General features: G+C 64.7%; 1 protein-coding gene across 1 annotated transcript; it reads left to right on the forward strand.

Moving 5' to 3' along the window:
• Window positions 1-1,089: 1,089 nt before the first annotated feature.
• PLK5 (polo like kinase 5 (inactive)) lies at window positions 1,090-7,984 on the forward strand. The gene is given in 15 exon segments (XM_032847090.1): window positions 1,090-1,236; window positions 1,893-2,006; window positions 2,143-2,259; window positions 2,698-2,827; window positions 2,928-3,015; window positions 3,117-3,212; window positions 3,527-3,725; window positions 3,835-3,988; window positions 4,147-4,223; window positions 4,391-4,475; window positions 4,749-4,826; window positions 5,785-5,941; window positions 6,792-6,921; window positions 7,017-7,127; window positions 7,799-7,984. Coding segments are annotated over 15 exon segments (1,830 nt in total). The 5' UTR covers window positions 1,090-1,128.
• The last annotated feature ends 1,779 nt before the right edge of the window (window positions 7,985-9,763 follow it).

The following is a 9,763-nucleotide window of genomic DNA, read 5'->3' on the forward strand; positions in this document are numbered from 1 at the left end:
TCCGAGAGGCCCCCATGCCCTCCCTGGGTGCCCCTGCTTGACACACCAGCTGGACATGTGACCACTCAGAAGGTGTTTCCCGTCCCTGGCAGCATGACCAGGCCAGATTCCGAAATCTGGTCTCTGGAAAATTCCAAGGCCTGATTCCAGCCACAGGGAGCCCGGCTAATCCCTCCCCACTCCTCATGTTATGTAACATTCGGGGATTAATACTGTGACACCCAGAAGCCGCTGCTGGGATTCAAATCCAGCTCAGACCCTTCCTGGCTGCGGAAGCCACAGTCTCCCTAGGCCTCAGTGTGCTCACCTGTAAAATGGGGACGAGGCTAGTCCCTGTGTCCCAGAACTGATGTCAGGGTGGCATGAGAGAACACCGGGAGCCTGGAACTGAGTCTGGGCTGTGGCTCCCAGGAGGGTCCAGGTGAGCCCACCTGTCCTTTCAGCCCACTGCCTCTCCTTGGCTGTCCAGGCCAGAGATCACACACCCACCTCTGCCCTGCGGTCCCCAGATTCTGCTACTTCCCGCGGCCCAGCGCCTGCATATATGATACCCCCAAACCCCAGCCGTGCCCCTCCTCGCTCCCTGCGCCGGGCCTCACTCCCTTCCCAAGCAGCCCCGGCGCTAGAGGTTCCGGTCTTCTTTCTCTGTCCTCTGGATCCGGCCACGGCTCCCCAGTGCCACGAGAGCCCTGTCAGGCCCCCGCTCCTACTCGCCTCTCCCTCGGAGGCCTCTGAGAGAAGGAGACAAGCTCTGTGACCTCAGTTTCCCTCTCAGGGAAATGGGCACGTTGACACTTCACAGCAGGGCAGGAGGCGCAGGATCCGAAGAGCGAGCTGGGCCGGGCGCGCCGCGTTGGCGCAGGGCCGACGAGCGGGGGGGGGGGCGAGCTCTGCTGTCACTGGAACACCTGCCAGCCGGGTGTCCCTGCACGCCCACGCCCACCGCCCGTCCTCCCCGCACCCGGGTCCCCTCCAGCGTCTGGCCCCGCCCCCAGCGCCGGGCCCCGCCCCGCCCCCTCAGCCAATAAGGCGCGCCCCAGCGGCGCGCAACCCCCAGAGCCGCGGCGCGGGGGTCAGACGGAGGCTGCGCCAGTCCCCGCGCCGAGCGCCCGCGGGGTCCCCGGAGGCATGGAGCCCTGGCCGCGGCGGCGGCGCACTTGCCGCCCGCCGGTCTCCGCCTTCCTGCGCGACCCGAGCTCGGGGCGCGTCTACAGGCGCGGGAAGCTGATCGGCGAGGTGCGGACCTGGCTCCGCGGCTCCGCGACTCCGCCGGAGGGTCTCCGGCGGCGGGGAGGGGCGTGCGCGCGCGATCTCGAGCCCCGGCGAGCAGTGTGCGCCCCGAGGCTGGACTTCTGCGAGCCCGTGTGTGTCGGCGCGACTTTGGGGTCTGGTGTCTGCTGGCGCGGTCGGGCGCCCGGGTCTGTGTAGTGCCCGTCGCACAGTGTACCTTGTGCGGCGGGAGCCGGTCTTCGGCGCCCTGTGCTGTGCCCATGGGTCGTGCGTCCAGGGGTGTGGACGCGCGCTCGCGTGTTACAGGTATCCGACCTTTGTAGAAACTCTGTCGGGCTGTCTCCAGGTCCGTATCGGAACGTGCTCTCCGTCTCGGCGCTTTCCGCGTCTGGGAGTGGAACTGCGTCGTGTGTCCACGCACTTGCTGTATTGTGGTCCGGCGGCTGGATGTATCCGGAGATGGATACGTCTGTGTGCGTGTGCCTGCGTTTTCCGTGTTCATGTGGTCATGTCTGCGGGTGTGAGGGTGTGAGCTGTGTGTCCGTGCATCTCGTGTGTGTGTGTGTGTGTGTGTGTGTGTGTGTGTATGACGAGGCCTGGCTACCTGTCTGCACCCCTGTGCCCACGCGGCGGCTGAGCGGGCGCACCCCCCCTCCACGCAGGGTGCCTTCAGCCGCTGCTACAAGCTGGTGGACATGTCCACCAGTGCCGTGTTTGCCCTCAAGGTGGTGCCTCGTGCCGGGGGCGCGGCTGGGCGACTGCGCCCCAACGGCAAGGTAGGCCCAGTCCTTCCATGCCCCAGGGCTCCACACTTCGCAGGGGGTCCCCATAGAGGTCCCTGCCCTGGGGGGATAGAGTTATGCCCTGGGCCGGAGTAGGACGGGGCGTGGACACGTGGGGCCATGGCTGTAGGTGGAACGGGAGATCGCCCTGCACAGCCGCCTGAAACACCGTAACATCGTAGCCCTCCACGGACACTTCGCTGACCGAGAGCACGTGTACCTCGTGTTGGAGTACTGTGGCCGCCAGGTGCCCTAGGGGCTGGGCGGAGAGGGAGGCCCCCCCCACCCCGGGTCTGCTGTGCTCACGGGACAGGGAGCCCCCGCCCCCGGGTCTGCTGTGCTCATCTGTGGCCGCCCCTATGTCTCTCCGTACTTACCTGTCCCCGCCCGGGTCCGCACCAGGCCCATCTGTGCTCATCATACACACCTGTGCCCATCTCCTCTTCATCTGTGGCCATGGGGATCACCTTGCCCCCATTGAGCCCACCTTAGCCCTCCTGAGCACACCGGGGGTCACCTGCGCCCGGCATGTACCCGCTGTGGGTTCCTCTCGGAGCCTCCGGGCCCGCTCAGACTCCCCCGCGGCCGCCTGGGCCCGCCTCCTGTACTTCTGCGGGGCTCATCCGAGCTCACCTGTGTTACCTGTGTCCCTGGCGCTGCCGGGGCCGCCCGCGGGCACCCGCAGTCGCTGGCGCACGTCCTGGAGGCGCGGCGGACTCTGACGGAGCCGGAGGTGCGCTACTACCTGCGGGGCCTGGTCAGCGGCCTGCGCTACCTGCACCAGCGGCGGATCGTGCACCGCGACCTGAAGCCCAGTGAGCCGGGTCGAGCGCAGGGGGGAGGCCGGGGGCGGGGCCGGCGAGCTGGGGGCGGGGCTTCCGCCCTCACAGACTGCGGGCCGGCCCCCTCCGACAGGTAACTTCTTCCTGAACAAGAACATGGTGGTAAAGATTGGAGACCTGGGGCTGGCTGCCAGGGTGGGGCCAGGGGGCCACTGCCACCGGTGAGTGAGAGGCTCTGGACGGTCCCTCTACGGAGGCACAAGTGGGACGCGCTTGGCACGGGGGCCCCAGCCTTCCCGAGCCCGCCATTATCCCCTTGCAGAGTGCTCTGCGGGACCCCAAACTTTCTGGCTCCAGAGGTCATCGCCAGGAATGGGCACTCCTGCCAGTCAGACATCTGGGCTCTTGGCTGCGTCATGTGAGTGGGTGTGGGGAGCCCCTGGGCCTGGGGAGAGGGGCAGGAGGACCCCGGCAGGGCCAGGTATGGGCAGGTGGAAGCATAGGGACGGGAGGCCAGATGGGGGACAGGCAGGTGTGAGCCTAGGACAGATGTGGACAGGTGTGTGCAGCTGTAGGGCGGGTATGGGAAGGTGGACGCAGAGCCTGTCCAGAGGCGGGGAGTTTGGGCAGGGATGGCCAGGTGTGCACAGGTCGGGGTGCGCCAACCTTGGACCCACAGATCAGATCCAAGAGGGCACTCAGCTTCCTGCCTCCCCCACCCCCCCGGGTCAGGTACACAGTGCTGACCGGTACCCCTCCCTTCACGGGAGCTCCCCTGTCGGAGATGTACCAGAACATCCGGGACGGCCACTACCCGGAGCCGGCCCACCTGTCACCCAGTGCCCGCCGCCTCATCGCCCGCCTGCTGGCGCCCAACCCGGCAGAGCGGCCCAGTCTGGACCACCTGCTCCAGGACGACTTCTTCACACAAGTGTGTGCTGTTCCCCAGCAGGGCCCGCCCGGCGTCGGGGGTGGGGGGGCGGGCAGCGAGGCCCGGGAGCCCGGCGGCCTGCACTGACCCCTGGCGCCCCGCTCTGAAGGGCTTCACTCCAGACCGGCTGCCCGCCCACTCCTGCCACAGCGCACCCATCTTCCCCGCACCCCAGCCTCTGGGCCGGCTCTTCCGGAAGGTGGGCCGGCTGCTGCTGACCCAGTGCCGCCCCCGTGAGTAGCGCCCCCGCCCACCCCTCCCCTGCCCCCGCCTGCTGGGCTGGCTCGCATCTCACACACCTGTCCTGACGCCCCCCTGCTCTGCTCCTCCGCACCTGCCTCGGGGTGGACGTGGGAGGCAGATGCCTTCTTCTGCGTGGGCCCAGGCTCTGCCCCCCCGAAACCCCATACGCTTCCCTCAGGCCCCTTCACCCCCAGCGAGGCGTCGGGTCCGGTAGGACGTGCTTCAGATCCGGACTCCGAGGGGTGCGGCAGCGAGGTGAGCACTCAGGGCAGGGGAAGTGGGGAGGCAGGCGGACTGGGCAGAGGGAAAAGTTGGGGGACGCGGTCTTCAGGTGAGCAGCATGGAGACAGACCCTCACCCGCCTTAAGCCTCTCCTGGGGGCCAGGGCCTGCCTCCCCTCACCCCGGCTGCTTCTTCCCCAGGCCTCCCTGTTGGACAGAGGGGCTCTCCACCCCGAGGTCCCCGTCCACCTACTCACCCAAGGGACCCTCAGGAGTGACCCAGCGGGTGAGCGGACACTCCATCCCAGGCCCTTCCCGGGCCCCGGGTGCTGGTGGGGAGTGAGAGTATGGAGGTCCGGGCAACCACTGGGCCTTGCCGGGCTGGGACCCCTCTCCTGGCTTCAACTTTCCCACCTGTGAAATGGGGACGATGGCCAGAATGCTTCTGGGTTTTAAATAAGATGTTCCCAGATTCTGTGGTTTGGGGCAGAGCTGGTGGGAGGGGCCCCTCCCGGTGGGCGACAGACAGGTCTGCCCCTGCAGAGATCTGTCTCCTCAGGGCCGAAAGGGAGGCAGAGGCAGGAGGTCGAGGTGGCCGTCAGAAACCTGTCACTCTGCCTGGACCATGGCCTCCCAGGTAGGAACCCAGCCTGGCCCATAGGGGCCACCTGTCCCTTAACATCCCAAGAAAAGTGCCCAGCTCTGCCCAGGGGCCCCTGGGTATTTCTGGGGCTCCCCTGGGGGGTAGAGCTGAGGGAGGCTTCAGGGCACAGGGACACCCATCCTGCATCCTAGGGTCCGGAAACCCCCAGCCCCCCATGTCTTGCCCCTCCTGGGTCACTGCCCCAGGAGCCTTTCCTTTTTTTTTTTTTTTTAAGATTTATTTATTTACTTATTTGACAGAGAGAGATCACAAGTAGACAGAGAGGCAGGCAGAGAGAGAGGGGGAAGCAGGCTCCCCGCTGAGCAGAGAGCCTGATGCGGGGCTTGATCCCAGAACCCTGGGATCATGACCTGAGCTGAAAGCAGAGGCTTAACCCCCTGAGCCCCCCAGGTGCCCTGAGCCTCTCCTTTCTTGTAGGACCCAGGTTCTTCTTACTCTTCTGTTCTTGTAGCACAGAAAGACCCTGGACACTGAGGCTCTTTCCTCAGCTGGAGCCAACGCTGAATTACTCAGAAATCTTAAAGAAACAGTGAAAGACACTTGAGATTTACAGCGAAGGCAGCCTGAGAGTTCTGCCTGCCACTCCCGCAGCTTCCCTGGCCGCTGGGTTGCCCATTTTTTTTCCGCCAGTGCCCCTTTTGCTCTCCCAGGATCCGACCCAGGATTCCAGAGGACACTGATCGATTTGCTTTTAACACACTTTTTTTTTTTAATGCAATCCTGCAAAGCCTGTGGGGTTGGAGCCTTCCCCATGGTTCCGAAGGGCTCCTCTCCAGAGGCGACTGGGGCTCCCCAGCCCCTTGTCCCTCCTCCTGCACGCAAGGCTGGGCTCCTTGCCCCCTGGACTTGGCTCTCCGTCTTCCGCGTCTCCACTGTTCCTTCCCCAGGCCTCCCGGACCCCTTGCTCAGTTCACTTCATTTTTATGCCCAGCCATGCAGGGCCCCCCAGGGGAGCAGCGGCCCATCCTCTGGGCCCCCAAGTGGATGGATTATTTCAGCAAGTACGGCTTCGGCTATCACCTGTCGGACGGGGGCAGCGGTGTCCTGCTTCGGGACGGCACACACATGGCCCTGCGCCCCCCAGGGGAGTAAGTCACGGGCCTCCTGCCCACCGCCCCATCTTTCTTCAATCATTCCTCAAGTATTTATTAAAGTAGCGCCTACTGTACACGCCCGTGGGCACTCACTGCCTGCTAGAGGGGAAACGATGCTACGCCAGTAACTCAGGTGATTCCAGGAGCCAGTTTTCTGGAGCAGATGGACTGGGTGAGGTGACAGACTCGGGGGCTGCAGGGTAAGGGCTATGGAGGGACTTTCTGAGGAGGTGACATTCAGGCGAGACAGGAAGGGTGAGAAGGAGCCATCAGGAACAGCATGGGAGGCCCAGGGAATAGCATGTGCAAAGCTTTGGACATGGGACCCAGCCTGGTGGGTGTGAGGAACTGAGTGACGTGGGGACACAGGGAGGACGTGAAGTCAGCGGCCTGGAAAGCTGCTGTGGCGGTCGGAACAGGAAGGATGGGTCCAGGTCACACTTTCCATGTGACCTGGTTGGCAGGAGAGACCCAGGGAGCCAGCAGGTGGGTGGTTGGACTAGTCAGTCAGGCAGCGGCTGTAGCCTGGGGTGGTGGCCTCGGAGGCACGCCAGGGGCTTGGAATCTGTTGCCGGCAGGAAGGTGGGAGCAGACACTAGGCCAGATGGGAAGGTGGCAAAGGGATGGGTTTGGGGCAGGCCGGGATCTCAGGTCGGACATGACTCCAGGGGGCTGGAGTTCTGGGGAGGGGCTGGGGCTAGAGGTAAGGACAGAAGTGGGTCAGTGCAGAGCTGGTCTCCAAACCCCCATCCCAGGGGCATGGCTGGCAGGAAGGCGTCCTCAGGCACCAAGTGCCCTGGGTAGAGGCTGCGACAGCGGCACTGCCCTGTATCCCACCCCCCAGCCGAGTGTGCTATGTGCCTGGCCGGGGGAAGCTGGAAACGTTCGCCCCCAGGGACGTGCCCAGCCCACTGGGCGCCAAGCTGGCCATCCTCCGGCTGTTTGCCCGCTGTATGCAGCAGCGGCTGCGAGAGGTAAGGGCCTGGCAGGGCCGGGCGGGGCTGGGCAAGTGGGGACAGGCCCTGGCTGGCCGGGAGAGCCAGAGCCACAGGGCTGGGTCTGTCTGCAGGAGGGGGGCCGGCCCACGCCCACCCCGCCTGCGGCCCCCGGCCTCTGCCTGCTGCACTTCCTGGCCTCGGAGCGGGCTTTGCTGCTGCTGTTCAGTGACGGGACGCTGCAGGTGAGCGTGGGGGGCCTGCGTCCTCGGGGCTGTGCCGGTCCCCTCTGCGGTGGGGTCGGGGGCAAACAGCTGGCCTCGGTGGGGCTGGGGACATGGGCCTCTAAGTACAAAAATGCAAAATCAGAAAGGTTTCGGTCCTGGCAGAACGCCCCCCGGGCCGTCCTCACGGGGCGGCCCTTTGCAGCCGCCCAAATGTCATTTCGAGGACAGTCATGTCTAGACTGAGGTTTGCCCCGGGCAGTCCTGGCGGTCGCTGACCGAGCACAGCCAGGCCTGACCCAGACTTCAGAAGCGGTGGTGTACGATGCTTTCCTTGTTACCCCCAAACACTATTACTCTGTTACAGTAAAACCTCCCTGTGTCCAGATTAGAACAGGGCTAGCACCCTTGCCCTGAGCCAGACTGGGTCTTAGCTGGAGAGGACGTCCGCCGGGGAAGCTGGGTTATCCAGGCCACAGGATTCGGGGTGGCCCTGGGCAGGGGAGGCCCCGTCTGAGCCCCCTTCCCCCATGGGTACAGTAGAGCCCTCGGCCCCAGCTCCCTGAGCTCCTGGGGTTGGGGCAGCGCTGAGACCCAGGTCAGGGGGTCCGCCTGTCCTGCTCCCTGGAGCGCCAGGGCCAGGGGTGGTGTGGGGGCCCCTCTCCCTGACCCCGCTGCCTCACCCCTGGCAGATAAGCAGCAGTGGCGACCGGACTCACCTGGTGCTGGGTGACTGGGGCGACGAGCTGCGGCTCACGGTCTGGGAAGGCAGCCGGACTGGCACCCCCGACCCCCCGGGCACCCTGCAGAGTCCCAGCCCCGGCCTGGCTGCCCAACCGCTCCTTGTGCACGCCCTGCACATGCTGCAGAGCGTCTAGGATCCCCCAGCAAGGGGACCGGCCCCTTGGCTCCAACCCCGGCACCCCTGGGGGCCGCCCTGGGACCATGGGAGGTGAGGGTCCTTGCCTCGGGTCGTGACTGTGCAACCCAGACTTCTGTTTGGCTTTTGTTCTTTTATCATTAAAGAGGAGTAGACTGTCTCGCCTGTGGCCTGCCTCTGTGGCGGGTCTGACACGCGTCGGGGAGGTGACCCTTCGTTCCGGCAGGCTCTGAGCCCGCTGCCGCTCATGGCAGACAGACGGGCCAGATCTCGGCCAGCGCCCAGGGTACCCCGATGTCTGCGGGGCTGGAGAGAGACCCTGCTTCAGAGAGAGAAACGGAAGAATTTACAGGCCTGAGGCTACATTTCTCAAAGCACGTTTCCTTTATAATCAGGGAAAAAGGCAACAAAGATGCAAACAGACGGTTTTGGGAGAAGCTGGGTATCCGGTGCCCGTGCAGGGCCTCACACACAGTGTGACCATAACTGTCCCTGTCATTGTCCCTCTGCTGGGGCCCACGCCCTGTCCATCAGGAGAAAGGCCCCGCGTGGAGGGGGAGAGGGGAGGCGCTCCGACAGACCTGCAGTACCACACGGTGTGGGCCGCTGTCCGGCTGAGGACCGCACGTCCTGTGGGCGCACCTGCGGCCGGTTGGCGGGGGTGGGGGGGGCAGCTGGCGGTGGGATGTGACCACCTCGGGCCAGAAAGAGAACTTGGGCCCTGGATGCCCTCCAAACAGGGCGTTTCCTCTTCGCCAACTTACTATCAATTCCAAAAGTAAAGCGTGGATGAGCTCTATTTGCGACCAACCATACGTGGACAGAGCCACAACCTTCGTGGGGAGGTCACAGGGTCAGCCGGCTCTTTCTGTTTACGCATGCTTGTGTTACCCTGGAAAGCGGGCGCCGTCAGTGTGACCTTGCTTTTCCCCTCAGCCTGGGTGTGTTTGTGCGCGGGTGTGTAAAGGTCGGCCTCTGGGCTTCCAGTGCAAGGACGGCGCGAAGGTCAGGGCCGGGCAGCAGACAGAGGGAGCCGGGGGATGGGCCAGGGAGGTCGCATGCTTTGGTGTGGCCTGACAAGGGACGAGAGATTGTTTTGTGTAGAAGAGGCAGGAACTCTTGGAGCCCTTGGAGAATGTGAGAGAAAGGGGTGTGGGTGGGAGACGAGCCGGCGGAGGGAGGGAGCAAACACTGGCGCCACGTCCTGGTCTTCCCGTCCTTCTATTGTCGTTGTCACATTACTGATGTGCAGTTCACATAATCACGCAGTTGGCCGTCTTTAAACTGCACGGCTTGGGCACGGAGTGTATTCACAATGTTGTGCAACCATCACTCTAGTTCCAGAACATTCCATCGTCCCCAGAAAACCCTGTCCCTGGCAGCCATCCCCATCCCCCCCGTGAGCCCCCATGAGCCCCTTCCCGTCTGGGGAGGAGCCTGGTCTGGGCGTGTCACACGCGTGGACTCACACCCCGTGTGGCCTCCTGTGTCTGGTTCCCTCCCTGCATGTGGTGGGCTCGGGTCCGTCCCCCGGGCGGCGGGTGGGGGCACCTCGCTCCTGCTGGGGCCAGGGACACTCCCGTGTGCGGGTGGACACGTTGTGAATGTGCCCTTCATCTGTTGATGACATCGTGTTACAAAGGACAGAAACCCCTCCCAACTGTTAGGCGCGACGTGAAGGATGGGTCTCTAATCCTGAAATGGTCAGAAGAGCCGCTTGCAGGCAAGGCTGGATGTGGGGCTCAGGTGAAGGCTAGGGTCTCTCTCTGCCCCTCTC

Source organism: Lontra canadensis, unplaced genomic scaffold, assembly GCF_010015895.1.
Source record: "Lontra canadensis isolate GAN:19392208 unplaced genomic scaffold, GSC_riverotter_1.0 scaffold184, whole genome shotgun sequence".
Classification (NCBI taxonomy): Eukaryota; Metazoa; Chordata; class Mammalia; order Carnivora; family Mustelidae; genus Lontra; species Lontra canadensis.